The sequence below is a fragment of the Zootoca vivipara genome, chromosome 15, assembly GCF_965207765.1.
Source record: "Zootoca vivipara chromosome 15, rZooViv2.hap1.1, whole genome shotgun sequence".
Classification (NCBI taxonomy): Eukaryota; Metazoa; Chordata; class Lepidosauria; order Squamata; family Lacertidae; genus Zootoca; species Zootoca vivipara.
In genome coordinates this window covers 33,767,754-33,790,139 of record NC_142598.1, presented here as the reverse complement: position 1 = coordinate 33,790,139, position 22,386 = coordinate 33,767,754, and the positions used below count along the sequence as shown (strand labels likewise).

General features: G+C 40.3%; 1 protein-coding gene across 5 annotated transcripts in view; it reads right to left on the bottom strand.

Moving 5' to 3' along the window:
* PTPRD (protein tyrosine phosphatase receptor type D) overlaps positions 1-22,386 on the bottom strand; it is a 370,596-nt gene that overhangs the window by 81,465 nt on the left and 266,745 nt on the right. For 4 of the 5 annotated variants that reach the window (XM_060268731.2, XM_035140525.3, XM_060268732.2 and 1 more), the window contains 3 exons: positions 20,252-20,412; positions 17,544-17,656; positions 7,714-7,811 (listed from right to left, as the gene is read on the bottom strand). In XM_060268731.2, coding sequence (XP_060124714.2) covers positions 7,714-7,811; positions 17,544-17,656; positions 20,252-20,412 — 372 coding nt within the window. Of the gene's footprint in view, positions 1-7,713; positions 7,812-9,894; positions 10,015-17,543; positions 17,657-20,251; positions 20,413-22,386 lie in introns of all 5 variants that reach the window. The other variant, XM_088659060.1, reaches the window with a different exon arrangement.

Genomic DNA, 22,386 nt, shown 5'->3' with positions numbered 1-22,386 from the left:
TTCATCTCTTCTTTTGTGACATCTTCATCCCCCCCCCCAAATGGATCTGCCAGCTTTAGCAAATTAATTGTTAGAGTTCAAACAAAAAGATGGTCATGTTTTCAGACCTGTAAGTGTTGAGGAGTAGGTGCAGCATGAAATGATCCAAGCTTGCTAAATAAAATCTTAAAGCTTACAAATATTTCAAACAGCTGCAGGGTTCTACAGTAACCCTGTTAATGCAAGAGGGCTATAAAGAAGGCAGGAGAGAAAAAAATCAGTATTTCCATTTTGGCTGAAGTTGAGGCACACAACAAATAATATTACTTTAAACTATTATGTGTTTAAAGTTACCGGATATTCATATATCTAAATTTTTAGCAAAATCATACGGCAAAGTCCTTTTAGGACCATGCGACTAGATTGCTCCCCATCACAAGAAAAAAAAAGTAAAATACACCACACAGGGAGAAACTAAAGTATCAGTGGTGATGGGCTAGGGTTTCTGTTCACCCATTCAGAAAGTATTCTACAAAGGCGAGCAATCAAATATTCAACCCTTAGTCAACATCATAGTTTTCAAGGAAAGGCTGCAGCCTAAAGCATTGGTGAAGTATTAGCTTAGTAATAAGTCCCTCTGAAGTAAGCAAGCACAGCATATAGCAATCGCACTGTGGAAAGAACAATAAAGTTAGCACCCTGGTAGATGTCAAAGCAAATGGATGATGTGGAACTAGAGAATTGTTAACTACCTCTGAAAATGAAAAATTTGACCCTCTTTTACCAATGTCAGGTTTTGCTTTGAGAGTTTCATATTTCAGATGAATCTATCATAAGATGCTATTTTATTATTCAGGAAACTTGCCGATTGAATGGGATTTACATATTGCTTTAGCAAAACATGAATGCTAAATACCTGAACACTAATACATCATCACAGCAGAAATGCATTTTCCGTCCACTTTAGAAACCCGAACATAAGAAAGTAAAAAGCAGGTCTTATTGCTTATTTATAAAAATTTCTACACCACTTAATAAACAGCTCTAAGCAGCTTGCAATAAAGACAAACTAACATTCAATATTAAAAAAAAGAAAACTGGGTGAAAACAAGTTAAGAGCATTGCTGCACATGACAAACAAAACTGACCAGTGTAAAAAAACCCGAGAATTAAAAATTTAAGAATCAAGAGTCTGTAGCCTGGGCTCCTGATTCTGCCCTCCTAGACGAACCATGAGCTGCAAGCCATAGGACAAACCTTGGTTACATCTTTGTGATTAATCAGGAGAGTTGCCAAACCATGAGCCTGGGTTCGAACTACACGTTAAGCCAAATTGTGGCTGAACACGGGGCGGCACAGCAGGAAAATGACCTGCTTGCTCACGGTTCATACTGAGTCGTGTTCCATGCTAAGCTATGATGTGTGACCTAAGCCATTACCTTAGAGTAAAAAGCTTGTGTGTGTGTGTGTGTGTTAGTACTTAAAAATGAAACCTCAAGATACAATTCACTTTAGTAAATTATTAATGCCTCCCATCTGATGATTCACTGGCAAAATCCAGCACATCGACCAGCGTTGGTTGGGTAAAGAGGCAGAACGTGGCTTCACCTTCGCCAATATTAAATGTTAATGAAAAGAGCTGCCTTTAATGTATAGCATTGATAAGAGGAACCATTAAAATGATGTACAGCCCACTGCACAAGCTAAGTTAATGCACACATTCTTCCTTGTGCTGCTGCCTCTCTGGGCCGGTTTGTACACTCGCCCGTTATTTTCCCTGTGGGGAAATGGGCATATGCAAGGCTTTGAAAGGGGACATAATTTCACGAATTACACCTCCTGCACAAGGAGGCCACGCACACAAATCACACCTTGCTTTAAGTGCATCTCCAGTCATCCATGCCGTGAAGATCTGGTGAGTGCATGAACTAGCCATTCTCTCTTGGCTGTCAGCATATCTGTATATATACACAGAGCCATTTAACACCGACTTAAACACAGGGAACAGGACAGTCTATGAAGACCCCCAAGGGACCTGCCCTTTTACTACAGTATGGCCACATTTGCATAGCCTGTCATGCAAGCAAACTGACATTGACTTGAACCGACACGGAAATGCTATTATTAGTACAGTATTTGTTTTTAACGTTGTGCTACGCAGCAGGTACTCAACCTGAAAACAAAAGCCTACACTTTCACAATATTTTCTGCCCAGGTCAGATATCTTAAAGCACCCAGGCTGTTAGCTGTCAAACAACTAATAATTAAAATCACGAAACTAAAGGGCTAGGAAGAAAATGCTCAAGCAGCAATTAGGAACGAAGCAGGTATTTGATTCAGTGTTGCACTTTGCATGTTACCAGACATTGAGAAAATAGAATTTGGTTTCTATTTGGCACACTGACTGTATGTATGGGCACATTTCCTATTAATATATTAAAGTTGTACCTCAGAAGTCGAATGGAATCCGTTCCGAAAGTCCGTTCGACTTCTGAAACGTTCAGAAACCAAAGCACGTCCAAAATGCCCAGCGAAAGAAATTCAGAACACGCGGAGCTGATGGAGAATTCGCTCTGGTTGATCACATTAGAAAATAATGGGACCGCTTCAGTTTATGTTGCTTGAAAGACTTTGGTTGGAAAGTAACAAGATTGGGCCCCTGAATCTCCTATCCATGCCCCTGCTCTGAAAAGTATTCAGACCAAGCATCCATGATTTGTATCTTTGGTCTAGAGACTTTCAGAGAAACAATCAATCAAATAAACACCGCCCCTAGGTGCTAGTGCAATCTCTTAGATATGTTGAGAACATATGATTCGAACTGCTAACCTTCCTATCAGCAAGCCCGAGAGCCTCAGTGGTTTAGACCACAGTGCCACCTGCGTCCCAACTACACATTGGAGAGGTGGTGGGGATGTCTTCACTGGACACCCATTACTTGTTGGGTTTCTGTCTCCCTGCAATTCCCCCCCCCAAAAAAAACCCCACAGTCTCTCTCAATAAGTTGCATGGCTCCAAAAACCAGCAGTGGGAGTACGTGGGATGCAGAGAAAGCAGTAATGTGTATACAGATTTAGAAAGAGGATTCCCAGACAGAACTAACAGGGAATTCCTCCTGTGACAACCCAGGGGCAAGCCAGGAAATTAAACAAAATAAAGGAACAGACATTGAGGAAGGAACGAATGGAGAAGATACCCAACCATTCTATACCGGAAGCCAGGAGCACACTACTCACAAGTCACTGCTCTCAAATGTGGGAGATTTCAGAATGAGAAAGACACTACATCATTTTATGCACAACTTTTCTTGTTTTCTTAGGGCTTTTGTTTTAAATTATATACTACTTTATTTATTTGTAGAAAGGCACTGTATTTATGAATCAACCCACTAATCAGATAAGATGGTGGACTGCATCTTAAGAACCACGCAACTCGTATCATACATCCAAGGGGCACTACACACAAGATTGTGTTATGGCACAAGTGTCATTTGCAAGGAGAAATTAAAACATGTCTTTCTATGCTGGCCAGATGTTGCAGATTCTTTAGACTCTACTGCTTGATCTCAACAATTTTGTTGCCGCCATCTGGATATAGGTAGAAACCAAGGCAAAGTGATACTGACATTTTTAGGAACTTCTACTATGCAGAAGGACAATTGTGAAGTTTCTGCAACTGACTATACATGGGGGGGGGAGAATGCTTGTAAATGACAGAGGAAATGCTTGTGTGCACAGTTTATACAGCATGATATTTGACTGTGAACACTGCATAACTACCTGCAATTGACAGAAAATCACTCCTGACTTGCATTAAGTATGACTCTGAACCTTAAAATGCCCTTCAAGTCAACACATTTTAGTGAATACTGGAGATTGTATTTTTCTCTTTGACAGTAATGAGATTATTTTTCAGATCAGACTTAAGGCCTTCTCCAACACTGCATCTTTAAATGATATTCAGTTCTGTCCTATAACGGCAAATGTTCAAATGCAATTTAAAACTCTCCTGCCCAAGATACTTATATATACAGGATATTTATAGTCTCCAGCAACTTCTATTTGTATAAAGGTCATACAAAACTGACTTTTTAAAGTAACATTTATTAAAAGTACTAGCAAATTCTGTTCGCCCCACAAATAAGCAATCCACTCTTTACTGTCAAATAAAATGTGATAGTATTAATTCACCTAAAGGTCTCTATACTATGTTATATTAGAAATGTCAGTGTCATCGGGAACACTTAATCTCAGAGTCATTTGTCTCTAACCCTTACACATGATGTGCAAGCTTAAAAAGTGGGAGCTTAAACTGTAAAACTACCTGTACTTTATACTACTTTTGTGATTCGGGAGTTCAGATAATTTTGAATCAATTGCAGCACATTATTAAATAGTCAGGGGAGCCAACTGCACAAGACTTTCCATCCTATGTGTGTCAATTGTCACACATACCCCATTTCCCCCCTTACGAGTGCTTTTCACAGGTATGCTCTCAAACAGAAGTATTTTACTCTAGATGTACAGTCAAACTTTGTATCCCGAATGCCTCCGTTTTGGAAAGTTTCGGCTCTCGGACGTCAAAAACCCGGAAGTAAATGCTCCAGTTTTCGAATGTTTTTCAGAAGCCGAACATCCGACATCGCTTCCGCTTGAGTGCAGGGAGCTCCTGCAACCCATCGGAAGCCGTGCCTCGGTTGTCAAATGTTTCAGAAGCGAAACGGGCTTCCGGAATGGATTATGTTTGACAACTGACTGTTTGACTGTTCTTATTTATTCAATAATAATAAAAAACCAAGATCATGGCCACTGGTCCCATCACCTCCTGGCAAATAGAAGGGGAAGAAATGGAGGCAGTGAGAGATTTTACTTTCTTGGGCTCCTTGATCACTGCTTAGCACATGTCGCGCTGCTGCTTTTATACTCCCCCCCCACACAAATTGATTGGGGAATTAGTCCTGTGTAATTGTGGTGCCACCCTGGCATGAGCATAGCTGCCAAGTTATCCCTTTTTTAAAGGGATTTTCCCTTATGCTGAATAGGCTTCCTCGCGAGAAAAGGGAAAACTTAGCAGCTATGGGCATGTGGGTAATGGCTCCACCCACACCAGGTTGGGGGACTGGGTTGAGGGCCTGCCTGAAACCAGGGCCATCTATTAAGATGATCCCACTTCTCAAGATTCTCTGAAGACATTCAGGGCTGTACTTTGAAATGAGTCTGAAGTTTCTGAACAGTCTTCAAAGGTAGCAAAACAAAGAGTTTCCTATAGTAATCTAACCCGAAAGTTACTGGGGTACAAATACATCATCCACACCGCCACGCCACCATCTCAGTGATGAGTAACATGAGATGGCTACGTAGATAGTATAGAAATGAAGTATTTTACTGACCGAAGTAACTTTCGGAGTAACTACTGTTGTTTGAAAGACTAAGTATGCCTATAATATGATATATGATGTGGTGACCAGAAAGACTATAGAAAGTTGATGAGAGGGGAGGAAGTCAGAGATGATTTAGGAAACCGGCTTCTTCATAGTCATTAAGTTCCACTATGCCCAAGAGTTCTGAGAAATGTTGAAGTCGTAAATGTGACTGAATACAAATGGAGTCCAATGCCAGTGATTTCTCAAGAAGTCCTTAATTCGTGGATCACTATAGCCATAAATAATATGGTTGTGTTTTCCTTGCACATTTGGGATACATGATAAACCATATTGTCCTTTGAAAGAAGCACTACTAGTTTATGGCATTTAATGGATTTTGTACAAGTCCATTCATTCACCAATTATTGACATGAGAGCCATATCTGCGTGCCAATGTACATCTTGGGGGTTGTAATCCATGGACTATTAAAAGGGTATTTCAAAGCTGGTTCCTGTTATGATACTATTAAAACCCACAATTCATGAATTATTGATAGGAGAGGTAATAATGGCTTGATGCTGTTATAACCTATAATAACATTGAACAAAATCCTTAATCTATGAAAAATTTACTCAGTGGACCAACACATCTTCTAAAACTGTTCCGACATAAGGTAATAAAACAAGCACAGATCTCAAGTCAGTTAGTTCCATAAACCATTAATTAATTGGATACAAAACGTAAGCTTCATAAATCATTAAATGTAGAAGTGTCCGCTCTCTTTTCAATATTTCTGCCTCAAATTTTTAACGGCACAGATTTATTTATTTTATGTATTCAGTTACTGAATTTACTATTTCATTCACAAAAAATAAAAGTCAGTGTGCTGGGTATAGAGGACAAAAATGACATAATCTCACATTGCCTGTCTTTTTATGTATTTGATTTGTTTCTTCATAATTCTGTCTCATATTTCTTCCGAGTGGTAGCACTCGGTTATCAGTTCAAAACATAACAGTGTTTAGTGTCCTGCGCATGTTTTTTAGGTGTGCAATAATAACCCCACCAAGTTCATACCTGGTGAAGCATTAATAGACACTGGGACATCTTTGTCATCTAAGAATCTTGTTTCTCTTCCCTTCATCCCCTCACTTCCTATTATGTTGCCCCTTCTCCCATTTTGCCCCTGGCTATTTCCATCTCCCTTCCAATTGCTAGAATGAAATGCACAGATACCGGTAGGTAGGTGGATCTTTCTACAGGAATCTTGGCAAAAGGGAAATATTTATACTCCTTTCCTAACCAAATGGAACATGTATACATTTAATCACTTTTAATGAGACATCACCTTGCCTACAAAGGTCCGTATAGTTAAAGCTATGGTTTCCCCAGTAGTGATGTATGGAAGTGAGAGCTGGGCCATAAAGAAGGCTGATCGCCAAAGAATTGATGCTTTTGAATTATGGTGCTGGAAGAGACTCTTGAGAGTCCCATGGACTGCAAGAAGATCAAACCTATCCATTCTTAAGGAAATCAGCCCTGAGTGCTCACTGGGAGGACAGGTCCTGAAGCTGAGGCTCCAATACTTTGGCCACCTCATGAGAAGAGAAGAATCCTTGGAAAAGACCTTGATGTTGGGAAAGATGGAGGGCACAAGGAGAAGGGGACGACAGAGGACGAGATTGTTGGACAGTGTTCTCGAAGCTACAAACATGAGTTTGACCAAGCTGCGGGAGGCAGTGGAAGACAGGAGTGCCTGGCGTGCTATGGTCCATGGGGTCACGAAGAGTCGGACACGACTAAACGACTAAACAACAACAATATTAAAGCAGAATACTTTCCCAAAGGAAGAGAATTTCAATTCCTCACGAGACTGTTTTAAAAAGAATCAGAAATCTAGAATTTTCCAAATTCCACACAAATGAGGGAAGGTGCAGTCCTAAACATACTTGCAGTACCATTTATGTTGTGGTTTTATGTTGTAACCATCCTGAGACCTGTGGGTATAGGGTGGTATATTAAACAAACAAACAAACAAAACCAGTAAGCCTGTTTAGGACTGCAGCCTTACTTGCTTGGAAATGTTCCAATGAGGCTACTTTTCAATATCTGCGTTTAGGAATACATTATGACTATCATGGACAACATACAGCGAAGTTGGTTTATTAATGTGTCTACAACAGGCACCCCAAACTTCGGCCCTCCAGATGTTTTGGACTACAATTCCCATCATCCCTGACCACTGGTCCTCTTAGCTAGGGATCATGGGAGTTATAGGCCAAAACATCTGCAGGGCTGCAGTTTGGGGATGCCTGGTCTACAATAATCCAAATGATAAGTGATTCCTGGCTCTAGGGAACTGGGGTATTACCTCATATTCTTGGGAAAACTTCAGGTTGTCATTAGCCTTCAGCCTTTCGATGTGATCCGCAAGTTCCGAAATAGGTATTGGTGGGTGGCTAGCCATACCTGTTCAGGAAAAAAGAAATGATAACGGCATGTAAAAAAGGCACAATAAAACAGAGGGTTTGCAACCCAGACTAAACAGCAGTTCAGAATGGCTATAAATGTGTAATAAGTAAGGATGTTGTAAGGTGACAGAAGCAGGCAGGTAGTTTAGTCACTCAAAGCAAGACATGCTCTGGAGAGATGAGCTTTGAAGCCAAATTACTAAAAATTTAAAATAAAATCCACCAAGCATATCCCCAAAGCTAACATTCCTAGTGTTAAAAGAAAAGAAAAAAGTTATTATGCCAAGACTTAATGAGGTTAGCTAGGTGGGGGGGGGGGGATGAGACAGTTAGACCTTAAGCTCTGACTTCTGCTTTGAGGAATGACTCTTAATGTCATATCAAACCCCTTTCCTTGCCTTGAATGAAATGGAAACTGTGCTGGACTTAGGTGAACAAAAAGTGAACTGCGGGGAGGGAAAAGCCATTCAAAGAAGCCTAAACGGAAAGAATAGTACTGACAGAAAATAAAGTGATTTATGAGGGAAACTAACTTGAAGAATGTAGGTTACCAGGGTAACCAGAGACATTTGATCCTGCAAAAAAAATAATTGCAAAAGTAAAAAAAAAAAAGGAAAGAAAGGGGTGGAGTGGGAACTTATTTATAACAAAATAAATAAATGGATAGTTTGATGCTTAGAAAATGATGGTTTTAATCTCATTAGAAAATGATGGTTTTAATCTCATGACTAAATAAGACAGGGGGAAATCTAATGTGGTTTTTTTTTTTTTTTGGAAAAATATTTTATAAAGTTTAGAACATTCACATGCAATTATGGATTGCCAAAGTCCCATGCACTGCTGCTTACAGACAACAGTCAATAAAGACAAGATTAGACATCAGACATTTTGAGCTTCAAAAATGTTTTCACTAGTAGCAGATTGTAGAGGTAGGGGGTTGTGGGGAGTCAGTTCAGCTGAACTCAAACACCTGGCTTACGCTAGTACATCTGAGAAAAGATCTCAACCCCAAGTCCCTTTATCAACCCCCAGAAATTACCTACAATCTACTTCAGGTGTAAACATCTTTGTCTACCAATGGAAAAATAGTGAATGCAGACAAGGTTTAGGGAAGGGGTGGGAAAGAGACAGAGGGAAGGATAGGACCAGTGGAAGGGAAAGACAGAGGGAGGGAAAGACAGAGGAGATAGGCGATGTGGGGTCAACTAGCATGATCTGCCAGCTGAAAATTTTAGCAGTGGATATTTCTTTTCGGTTCATTAATATGGATGGTTTTCCACCCACCCAAAATGTGTTTAGTTATTATTTATGTTAATTTTAATCATGCCAATAATAATAATAATAATAATAAAGCTTGTTGCAGGGAGACACATAGACAGCTAGAAATTGTTACACTAGCAAACCCCATGATGTGTTGAAATTATAGAACAAAACCATGGAAACTGAAGCGAGGAGCTCAAACTGGAAGCCACATTTTCAGGGTTTTCCGGCACTGGTTTGAAGGGTGTGCTCTAAGAAAGCTAGCTTGCAATCGCTGCAGCGCAGCTTTACATGACATGAGCAGAAAATAACAGTACACATCATTCATAAAATGATTTTTGCTACATTTTTTACTTAGCTTAATAAAGTCCATAGGAAGGACCAGCAGCATGACATTCAAATCTTGTTTTGTGGCTATACACTGAATAATTGTATAGCCAAAGCAACTCCATACACAGTAGTTCTTTGCAATGTGTGGTCTGCGTGCTTATACTTTTAAAGTCAAGTAAATCAGAAGAAGCCCCCATAAATTGAGGGAACTACTTTTTGGAAGATAAAGCTCTAATATTTTTCTTTATATGAATCTGATTTGCTATCTCCCATTTTCATCACGTGCAACAATTAAGCTGGTTTTCTTTTAAAGTAGCCGTCAAAATTTATTTGATCCAGATCGAGCACCCAGATGAAAAGGAGGAGGGGAAAAAATAATATGGGGGAAGGCACAAGAAAATGCTAGGCTTGTTCAGAAATGGAAGTTGAATGATGGAACATCTAAAACAGTGATTGAACAGAGAAAATAATAGAGACAAAGATGTTTAGACCTTTTCGAGCGAATCGTGGGAGAGAGTTATTATCATATAAAGACTGAGTGGTAGTTTGGCTAGAGAGGGAGGACACAGAGCCAATCAGGGAAGCGTAGGGGACTGAATTACTGCTCAAAGCTGTAAAAAGTAAAGCCAGTTGGAAACGGGAAAGAAATTAGTAGCAGTAGAAGACCATCATATTCAGTCAGTTTACATAAAGACAAACGGATCATTTCACATGCACATTCTATCTGTGGACATTTAGTACTGGCAGGAATAGGTGGAAATACAAGGCAACTCTAACACATGAACATATAGCTCTGAATCTGTGGGTCAGCTGACTGGAGAAATAGCTTTCCATATGGCACGAAAGTGTTATTTAAATCAGATTTTTTAAAAATCAAGACTTCTAAACTTATCAAGCCCCTTTTCAGGTGGATTTAGCTTTTCATACTGATGCATCTATGCTGAAAGGAGCACTCGTCCCAAAAGATACTGCTATGATCTGCCATTTATATTTATAAAGCATCCTCTGCAGTTAAACGTTTGAGGCTCATCAAAAGGTGGCATGAAATCTTTCTCTTTTTTAAAAACAGAAGGGATATAAAACCCAACCCAACAACTTTCAGAATTAACCATCTGGTTATTACTAGAGTAAAGCTTCCTTAATTTTATGGCTAATGCAAACTAAGTGCATTTCAATAATGTTCCATAGTAATCTCGTAAAAGGAAATAATTATCACCATACAAGGTTTTTTTTTTCAAAGTTTTGTTTTTTTACAGCTGTCAGGTGATATTCCCCCACATTGCTACTCACAGATGATATTTGTTCAGTTTATAGGAGGGGTTTTTGGGGGGGGGGCGGGCGGGGCGGGCAACAAGGTATGAGTACACATAAATGCCAAATACAGTCATTGGCGTGTGAATGGGCTTTCAACTGACAGTCATGGTCTATAGGTTTGTATTCAGCTATGTTTTACTCAGAATACACTTCCTGAAATGAAAGGATTGAATTTAGTCATGTTCATTAATTTCCATTTAGTTGAATTCCACTCTTTCTGTCCATTCATCATGAGACCATGTTAACTCAAAATACTGTGCAAAATACAAAGATTATTTAATGGACAATTTCCATAATTATATATGTCATAGAAGCATATTGTATTAACTCGTATGTAGTCAAAACAGATGGGAAGATTTGCCACATGCTAGCAAAGCAAAGCACTGGCAGTTATTTGCTTCTGAGCAAAGCAGCACTGGTTCCGATCTTTGAACCCTAAACTGTTTGGAACCAAGTTACTTAAAATACTACCTATGCCCATATGGACCAACCTCAGCATTAAGATCCGTTAGACGGGCCCTATGCTTACGGTCATCTGTAAGGGAAGTTAGGACAGCAGGCATGAGAAACTGGGCCTTCTCGGTGGTGGGTCCTATCTAGGGAACTTACTCCCCTGAAACCTGATTAGATTCATTTTAAGAGGGCCCTGAAGCTGGGTTTATTATTATTATTATTATTATTATTATTATTATTATTATTATTATTGTTAGTCTGATTTTAAAGAGGAGGGTAGGTCATTGTCTTTGTTCCTGTAAGTTGCTTCCATGGATGTTAATTAGAATTTTAAATTTTAGGATGGGATGGCTGGCTTGAAAGGAAACAGTTTTGCTGCTCTTTCAAGTTTTAATTTAGAATTTTGACGTTGTGTTTCGAAATGCTGTAAATACCACGTTGAAAATATATTTATATTTGAAAGGAGGCTTAGAGGTCAAATAATTTTTAAAAAATTACAGTGATATTCAAACCCTACAAAAAGTAAACCGGGTCTTCTCCCCCCCCCCCTTGACAGCATGCCAATTTTACAATGAATATAAAGGAACAATGCAACACACAGCAGGACAAAGGCACAGCAGTGAAAGCTGGCAAAATTCAGCCTAGAGAGATGCATGAAAGATCTACTGCACCTCAGTGCCGAGAGCTAAATATTCGGATTTGCTCAGCTCCCACTGATACTTAACCAAGAGAGCAAACACATCCTAAAGTCTGATTCACACTTTCTACTACAGATGTGTTCGCCGAGAGTACACCAACATCTTCTGGTAAACACTTTAAAGTAAACACACACATGGGAAAGCTCTGATCTGCTACAGCTCCCTGTCATGGTCTTCTGTGTTTTATGAACACATTCCTTTACATTCACACTTCGAAAGGCAGACGAAGACAACCACTAATATGGAGTGTTATATGGGTTAAATTTGTTATAGTGTTATAGCTCAGTAAAACTGAACAGGAATCCCACTCTTGTGGGAAACCTATTTCCAACTGGGGATGTGTGTATTTTCCTTTAAGGCTTTTTTTTAAAAAAATAAAAATAAATCATCATCATCATCTAATTTCTGCTTATGGGAGACATTTCATTTTAAACAGAGCAAGTAGCTAAAGGTTTGAACTTGAAATGGCATGAGGGTTTTTTGTGCATTTAATGTTGTCAATGCAGCGCTTCACATATGCTCAACAGGGCCATCTCAAGCATATCTGGCGCCCTGGCGCCGTGGTGCAAAGATCCCCCCGGTGCACCCCCCGCCCCACTTCCCAGCGTGGCTGTCTGATTCAGCAGCACGGTGCCCCCCTGGCGGCCCAGTGCCCTGGCGCCCTGCGCCACCCAGCCTTGCCATATGGCCGGCCCTGGTGCTCAAGATGAGAATGCAGTGGAATCTCAGTTTCTGAGTGTCTCAGAAGCCAAATGATTCAGAACCTGAGCGTCGTAACCCCGGATGTCGAATGGCTTCCGAGGCACGTTTCTCCATTTTCTCAATGGAATTTGCCGACTGCCCATTGCGCCTCAGTAATCGAACGTTTCAGAAGTAGAACAGTCTTCCAGAACGGATTGCGTTTGACAACCGAGGTACCACTGTATTCCTTGCTTAGAATGCCTCACAAGCACAGTGCTCCGCCCCCCCACGCCAGTACATGTTTTATTATTATGGGCTGCCTACAGCAATAATAATAATTTATTACTTATACCCAGTGCTTTTTTCTGCTGGTACTTACTCTAGCAACTCCATGGTGAATATTGCCACCATTTTTTTTTCTAGAAAAAAGCACTGTACAAGCATATTCAAGTCTCCACATTAAGAACCTTATTTTTATTTTTTTAAAATCACCCCCCTAAACTCTTAAATACCATTTTCACACAAGAGCAACACTGGGGTAATTAAGCAAACATTCATGAGGACGAAAGAAAAAGGCGTTTCCCATGCTACTGTATTTTTAAAGCACAGCTCTGAAGGCAATGATCAGTTTACAGTTAAAATGTGGTATCAGCCCAGGGATTAGGAACCTATAAATATTGCATTATTTGCTGTCTGGTATGAATAGACCCACATAGGCATAATTTGAACACAATGAAATACAGCAACATTTTTATGATCTATTTTTATCTACTATGGAAGACTGGATATGGAATAACTGATTGGTTCAAAATTGGGAAAGGAGTATGGCAAGGCTGTATATTGTCTCCCTGTTTATTTAACTTATATGCAGAATTCATCATGCGAAAGGCTGGAGTGGATGAATCCCAAAATGGAATTAAGATTGCCGGAAGAAATATCAACAACCTCAGATATGCTGATGACACAACCTTGATGGCAGAAAGTGAGGCGGAATTAAAGAACCCTTTAATGAGGGTGAAAGAGGAGAGCGCAAAATATGGTCTGAAGCTCAACATCAAAAAAACCAAGATCATGGTCACTGGTCCCATCACCTCCTGGCAAATAGAAGGGGAAGAAATGGAGGCAGTGAGAGATTTTACTTTCTTGGGCTACTTGATCACTGCAGATGGTGACAGCAGTCATAAAATTAAAAGATGCCTGCTTCTTGGGAGAAAAGCAATGACAAACCTAGACAGCATCTTAAAAAGCAGAGACATCACCTTGCTGACAAAGGTCCGTATAGTTAAAGCTATGGTTTTCCCAGTAGTGATGTATGGAAGTGAGAGCTGGACCATAAAGAAGGCTGATCGCCAAAGAATTGATGCTTTTGAATTATGGTGCTGGAGGAGACTCTTGAGGTCTGCAAGACTGCAAGAAGTTCAAAGCTATCCATTCTGAAGGAAATCAGCCCTGAGTGCTCCCTGGAAGGACAGATCCTGAAGCTGAGGCTCCAATACTTTGGCTACCTCATGAGAAGAGAAGACTTCCTGGAAAAGACCCTGATGTTGGGAAGGATTGAGGGCACAAGGAGAAGGGGACGACAGAGGACGAGATGGTTGGACAGTGTTCTCGAAGCCACCAACATGAGTTTGACCAAGCTGCAGGAGACAGTGGAAGACAGGAGTGCCTGGCGTGCTCTGGTCCATGGGGTCACGAAGACTCGGACATAACTAAACAACTAAACAACAACATGGAAGACTAGGAAAAGCCAAGAAAAAGTGTCTCTGCAGTGGAGTGGCTTGTACAACATTTCCTCTCCTTCAGTCAAGTGCATCAGCAGCAGCAGCTATGATGTTCACACCAGGACCCTGCATGTTTGCTCTTTTGTGTTAAGCCATAGTTTGAGCTGAGCATTTTGTGCAATCAGCGACACTGAGTTGCAGCTCATTCTCTTGGCTTCGTAAGGAGGAGAAGGGAAGAAGTGGAGTTATTGTGTTAGGTTCACTGCAAATCATCATGGGGTAGTAAAAGGAATAAAGGTAAGAGAGGGTGAAAGAATTACTACAGCATAGAGCTGTAGTTAGTCCAGCCCCCCTCTGAAATCTCCTTGGGAACTTGCAACACTTTCTAGAGAAGAATGTGTTGGAATCTTGACTCCGTTCCCTCTGTGCTCTTCATTTGACATGTGTTCACTGCTCTTTCATATTCTCAATGGGAGTGGAATGTGTTAAAGAAAGCTAGTAAACCATAGATCAGAAAAAAGAGGGGAAGAGAGAGAGAAAGCTTTTTCTTATTCTTTTAATATGTATTTGAGGCAGATGTGGAAAATTATACCTTTGCACTTAACAAGGCACTGCAATGAAATTTGAATTATTTAACCTAGAGTGATCTTGTGTGTGTGGTATGTGAATACTCATGCTTGTATGATTGTGTGCCCTTCTGCTACCACAGTCACAATGGACCAGGCCCTTAACTCTTAACTTCTCTGTCTTTTTTTCTTTTTCCACTGAAATTATTTGGTGGTGCCAAACAAAAGAAACACAGAGATATACAGATGCAAACCATACAGGCAGGACAATAGCTCTTCTGAAAATGCTGCTGAACTACTTAAACAAAGATGCCACAAAAGGTAAAATTATTCCCATGACTTTCTTCTTAACTATTACTCTTATGGCGAATTTACACATGACTGTAAATCTTCCTTCAATGACTCACCACTGAATATGGAAACTGCTTCCATTCAGAAGTAGAGTGTTTGATTTGATGTAATGTGACATGAAAGCCCTGCCTGTGGGATTTGATCTGTTATGGTCGTTACACACAGGCAAGTTATCGTTCAACGTTGCAACCATGGAGTGAGGAACATGCATGAGTGAACTGACCCTTAGAAAAAGAACTAAGTAAAAGCAGAGTTCTTGTAAGAGCATGATAAATTTAAATCTTACATTGATCAGCAAGTACAGAGGCATTACTTACAGTATGTGGTCAGAAAGCTACAGTGGTACCTTGGTTTACGAACTTAATCCGTTCCGGAAGTCCGTTCTTAAACCAAAGCGTTCTTAAACCAAGGCGTGCTTTCCCATAGCAGCGGGGGACTCAATTTACAAATGGAACACACTCAACAGGAAGTGGAACATGTTCCGCTTCCAAGGCAAAGTCCACAAACCAAAACATCTATTTCCGGTTTTGCAGCGTTCTTAATCCAAGTTGTTCATAAACTAAGCTGTTCTTAAACCAAGGTACCACTGTATTTCTATGTAGAGGCTAATGAAGGCAAACATAGCCAACCCCTTTAATCAAACACACTTTGTCGACCCATTTCCTCTTCCCATGTTTTGTAATATTTTTGGCTCGTCCTGTGCATTACACGTTTCATTGACACTACATACACCATGGCTAAAACTAATCAGGTTTACATCTCAAGAGGATTTTAAACTAAGGGGTACTTCTGGATCGACTGCTGTCACCTGAAGCTGAGGTGGCTTCAGTGGCATAGAGTGCCTTCCATTGGCTTCAGCTGGTGGCTCAGCTGCACCCATATCTAGACAGCGAAAAGCCTAACCTCTGTTGTCTATGCTCTGGTAAACTGTAGGTTAGATTACTGCAATGTGTTAAACATGGGGCTGCCTCTGAAGATGGTTTCAAAACTTCAGTTGGTGTGGAATTCAATGGCCAGGTTTGCTCACCAGGGAAATACAGTTCGAGCACATAACACCAATCCTGGTCCAACTACAATGGCTCCCAATTAGTTTCCGGGCCCAATTCAAAGTGCTTGTTGCGACCTATAAAGCCTTAAACAGCTCTAGTACCGCACTTCCCCATATGAACTGACCCAGAACAACATAAAATTGCCCGCATTTGCGTGCTCCGCCATGAGAGGTCAGGAAGGTGGCAATATGAGAACAGGCCTTTTCTGCAGTGGCTCCCCATTTGTGGAATGCTCTTCCAGGAAGGCTCACTTGGTGCCTTCTTTACAGATATTCAGGCACCAGTGAAAACATTAGTTTTCATCAAAGCCTCTTGCTTATTAAACGATCTAAATGTGTTGCGATGGTTTGGGGTTCTTTTGGGGGGGGCGGCGGCTATTATGTTATGTATTGCGTGTTTTTGCTTTTATGTTGTAAAAAGCCCTGTAATAGGTGGTATATAAATTTAATTAATTAATCAATCAATCCAAGAATTGCCAATGTGGTGCCCATGGGCACAACAGTGCCCATGCCTTCTCCTGTCTGACACACCCCCTCACCCCACTCCACTCAATGCCCCCATGACCATGAGGCGGTTAGGATAGTTATGGTTTATGCCAATGAAAAGTACATAGAGCTGAAGGAGGAATTTGGAAGAGTGACTCTCTTTCCCACTTCTTCTTTTGGTTTGATGTGCTTTTCTACTAGAGCCAACTTATGTCCAGATCCCAAAAGAAGTGAAATATGTGCAGGAGTGCCTGGCGTGCTATGGTCCATGGGGTCACGAAGAGTCAGACTCGACTAAATGACTAAACAACAAAATGTGCATGCATGCACACAACTTCTTATTCTCTCTCTCTCTCTCTCTCTCTCTCTATATATATATATACAGTGGTACCTCGCAAGACGTATTTAATTCGTTCCGCGAGTCAATTCGTTTTGCAGAAAATTAATCTTGCGAATTGCGGTTTCCCATAGGAATGCATTGAATTTTTTTTTTTGCCCATAGGAACGCATTAATTAAATTTCAATGCATTCCTATGGGAAACCGCGATTTGCAAGACGAACTTTTCGCAAAACGAATTCATCTTGCGAGTCACCATCAGATCGCAAGACGCATTCGTCTTGCAAAAACAATGGAAGGGGAACAGAAATCCCCAGAAGGTGGCACCCACAGCGTCCACTCACTTCAAGTGTCTAAGCATGTTGGTGACCTCTGAATTAATTAAGCATTCTCCATCTCATTTTTATCCTACAACAATTGTCAGACCACAGACAAATACTAAAGAGTTTTCGTAACTCAAAAAGAGAGGAAGTTTTGCATCTTACCTGGGGTCTGAAAATTAAGGCGCCGTAGCTCTACTGGATCTGTGGGGTGGTGGGAAGGAATCTCCTTGTTGTTGGGTATGCTGCTCTTTCTCGAGTCCGTCTCTGCCCTTTTCCTACATGGACAAAGGGAGCACAGTCATTAAGAAGTTAAATTCATCATTTACAAAGAGATATATTTCATCCTGTCCTTTGCCCCCCGTCTCCGTATTTTAGAATGCAATGGGAATACTACATTCTGTGGGATTCATTTTAAAAATGCAACATTTTAAAGCGAGTAAGCTGCATACAGAAACTGGGGGAGGAGGTCAATGGACTGCTAAGCAGATCGCTCCATCAGTGCAAGCATTTTCTGCTAGCCTGATGGAAGATCTAACCTCTTCTTCCCCTGCATGCTACTATACAGTATAGGGGTTTTCTTGGCACCCACAGAGACAATTAGGGGGTGTAAAAGAGGAGGAGATGCAGGGAAGCCCTATTGCCCTAGCTTCGGCTCCTTCCGAGGGCTTCTGCTGGCAGGACTAGTCAGCTGAATCTGGCCCACATTGTTTGGAATTAATATGATATATGAAGTAGGAAATCTTCATGCATGTAGTACTTTACAACAAAGTAAAACTGGGGTTTTCCTAGGATTATTTATAGAAAAGAAAGAGCTCCTTCTTCAGTAGCACCTCCCAACTAAACGTGGAACTAAAGGAGGTTGATAGTTAATAACTGGCCAGTTCCTCTGCAGCTGTGTTTCCTGAATAGCACCACTTTGGAAGAAGTCCAAGTCTTCTTGCAAAATTGATTCTATGATAGAGAAGGCCAACATGAAATATTAAAAAGAGTTGACACTATTATCTCTAAAAAAAGGAAACATTCGATTTTGAAAGCTGTTTTAAGGCACCTTCGCTTCTTATGTACCTGGCCATGTTTATTTAGATTGGTTTGTTATACATAATGTTTGCCAACCAGGTTAGGGAAATATAAAGCTGCATCATACTGCATAAGACAGTTTAGGAAGGGTTGTGGCTCAGTGGTAGAGCATCTGCGTTGTATATAAAAGGTCTTCAGTTCAATTCCAGGCATATCCAGGTAGGCCTGGGAGAGAACTCTGCCTGATACCCTGGTGAGCTTCTGCCAATCAGAGTGGACGATACTGTGGTAGATGGACCAGCGAGGCAGCTTCCTATGTTCCTATGCCTATCTAGCATTGTATTTTATCTACAATGACTGGCACCAATTCTCCAGGATTTCAGGCACGAGAAAGCCCTGTCAGGAGATGATTGGGCGGTGCACCTGGCATCATTTGCATGCAAAACCTGCACTGTCCTAACGAGACATTTTATGTACATTAGTTTTCTAAGTTTCCCAGTTGGGGAGCAATTGTTCTTCACTTCTCACCTGTCAGGTTTACTGCTCCATTATTATGCAGCAGAAAAGGAGGGGAAAAGGTTAAATGTTAGTCGGCCAATGGCAAAAGAATTACCACGACAATAGAAAATGGTGTTTTGCAATTAGGATGCAGAATGTAACAGCCCATGAAAACATGAAAAAAAATTCTAATCATAGAAAAATATGAGGGCACAGGGTACATTCAAAGGAAGTACTTCATGGCTGAAGAAACTTAAGCAACATTTGGATAAGTTTTGCTTGAGACAGAGGTTGTATCAAAGGCATTCTTTTCTTAAGGCATCTCTGGGGGGAAAAACCAAGGCCACAATATACAGCATATCAGGAGGTGGGAGATACTGAAAGTCTATTATTATTATATTTATTTATGTCTTGCCTTTTTCCCTGACAGGAACTCAAGGCGGCTTACCAAGAAAATAGAAGCAGCTAAAAACATGGGGGGGGAATCATCATTGAAAACAATGATCTATTGAAACATACAGGTCATTAAAATATCTTATTTAGAAATATATTACTTTTGGGGGAAAGAAAACTGAATCTTTGGATATATATATATATATATATATATATATATATATATATAGAGAGAGAGAGAGAGAGAGAGAGAGAGAGAGATCCAACAAATGCATTATTTATATATATATATATATATATATATATATATATATATATATATATATATATAATTTGAGCTGCATTTATAAAAATACAGCCGTTTACACTTTTTATTTTTACTTTTTAAATTCTGCTTTCACATCTCTTGGTAGCAAAGATTCCAAAAACAACCACTAATCACCTCAGAGTAGCATACCTGTCAACTTCCCCCCAAAAAACAAGTACCAGTACATCACATTTTTCTCTGCAAGAGAAGGGCAGCCATTCTGGGAAGGCTGCTCTTGTGCAATTTTAGGCCACGATCTCAACTCCCCCCCAAAAGCATTTTATTCCGGATCTGGGATCTTGGGGGGGGGGGTTTCGAGGAAGTCCACAATGTCAAGTTAATGTAAGAATTGATTTTTTTCTTTTTTGTCTATGTTTTATTTTTATTTTTGCATTTTGTTTTCGCTTTTGTGATTTTTTGTATTTTGAAATGTTTGAAAATCAATAAATATTATTTGAAGGGGGAAAAATGCTCCTGAAAAACCATGGCATGTAATAGAAGGGTTTTGCGTATCCGAAACATAACAGCTCAGGTGAGAAAGGTATCCGTAACTGATGAAACTGATGAGAAAGGTATCTGTAAAAGGAATCACATTTCTTCCTACCCCAGGAATGACTAACATATCTAAAGCCTATAAACTATTTTGTAAACTTACCTTTTGTAAAGGAGTATAGCTATAACAATACAGATGATAAACACAACTGCAAGAACTGGTCCTACAACCCAAATCAAGCCTTCTTCTTCATCTGTAATTGGCTGGGGGTTAAGATCCACTGATACAACCGTTTCAGAATATGGGCTGGTTGCATACATGGTCTAGAGGGGGAAAAGATTCGTAATTAACAGTACAGTACCATTTTTTTATTAAAAAAAAATACTCTAAAAAATAGGTTTCTTATGAACTGAAGCTGGGTGTATTGGGCTTTGTCCATTTCACACTCAAAGCTTTTATTCAAAGCTTTGGGCCAGTTTCAAGATAAAAGTAGAAAAGGGACACCAAATAAGTGCACTGTATAAGCATAAAAGTAGACTAAACAAAAGCCCCTCTTGCACTTAGACAAAACTCACAGAAAAAACCCACCAGGAAACAAGCCTTTGACTAGAATTAATTAATCTCAATAGGTTCAGCCCAGCACACACACATGACAGGTTTAAGAGCCAATTAGGAAGACACTTGTATGTAAAAATGTTAATGTCTGCTGCTACACCTTCCCACAATCCTCTTTCCATTTGTGCTTAATTATTTTTTAAAACTGTATTACATGCAGTTAAAACAACTCAAGCATAAAAGGGACATAAGAAAGAGATGGATTGCATAAGAGGGAAAGCACAACTCATTATTTAGATCACCTCAGGAATTCTCCTTTTTGTTACATTATTTTCCAACTCTGCTACATTTCACTGATAAAGTCAGTGGCAAATTACTATAATTAAAGAAACTAGCTGAGCATGTCCTTGATTAGTTCCCTCTTTTCCAAAGATGTTTGCCAATGAGCACCACTGACTGAGCAATATGTCTCGCGGCAAGAAAAGCCTTCTTTCAAAGGCATGATAAGACTCCACTGTGAAGCTCACGCCTCAGTAGCACCGATCAGAGATTTCAAGAAGCAAACCTTATGACTTGCACAGGATATGAACAGTGATGGTTAAGATGTTGATAGTGATCCAACATACCCAGAAATGTGAGCCAAGTCAATGTGCAGTTTGGTTCTCTTGGACCCTGCATGCGGTTAGGAATATAGGCACCCACCAGGGTCATAGACACCTGGAATAGGTGATACTCGTGTGCTTGGCACACAACTACCAGCATCCCCACACTCTGAGCTTTCCTTTTTTATTTTTAAAAAACCCCTAAGTCTCTAGCCCTCCTTGAAAGGAAGTTATGAAACAAAATATGCAGCTACCATTCAAAGCAATTTCTCTAATATGGCTTCTCCTGCCTTTCAGTGTGTTTAAGTAATGAGTGAAGTCAGAGCTGTGATTGATGAGTCAGTTGCTTGGAAACCAAGTGATAAGAATCCCTGGGGTTCTAAAGATCTGCTGTTTTGCCCTCCCTTTAGTGCAGTTTTCCTGCTTCTGCCTCATTTTCTAGTCCTTGGAATCTCTCTAGTCTTATCTTCATTTCCCTCTAGCAACTAGGACGCATCTTTCCTGCGGTGGGTTCAAGGTCATATTGTAACTTTTTTGTGGAAGTACTAACACGTAATAAGTGCGAGTGGATGTTAAAGGACCCAACCCCAGTCGCACAGCAAATGTAAAATGTGAAAACTTTGCAAAGAGGTTGAGACATGTCTTTTGCTGTACAGGAGCTAAAGACCAGGCACTCGATAAGAATGCACTGTGTAGTTAACTTACAGTACAATGGTATACATGCCTACTCAGAAGTAAGTCTCTTTGTGTTTAATGGTGCTTCCATGCAGCCTAGGCTGTGGTTTTGCACTTGCACTGTGTGTGTGTTGTGTGTGTGTGTGTGTGTGTGTGTGTGTGTGTGTGGAAATGGGGTTCTTGGGCCTTTAACAGTTGTGGAACAGGCAGAAATTCAACAGCATAAGCAATTTCTAGTTTGGCAATAAAATCATGGGGAAAGCTTCACCTGTTCACATTCTGTTTCTCATACATTTTATTACATGTGTGTTCCCCAATTTGTTTTGAGGCCCTCCACTACATCTGCAAAAGAGGGCAGAAATTTGCATAAGACACAAGTCTATGCAAATTTTATGCAGATGTGTGTCCCCTTTTGCAAGTGTTTTGGAAGGTCCAGTCCACAGACAGTGTATTGAACCCAGAAAA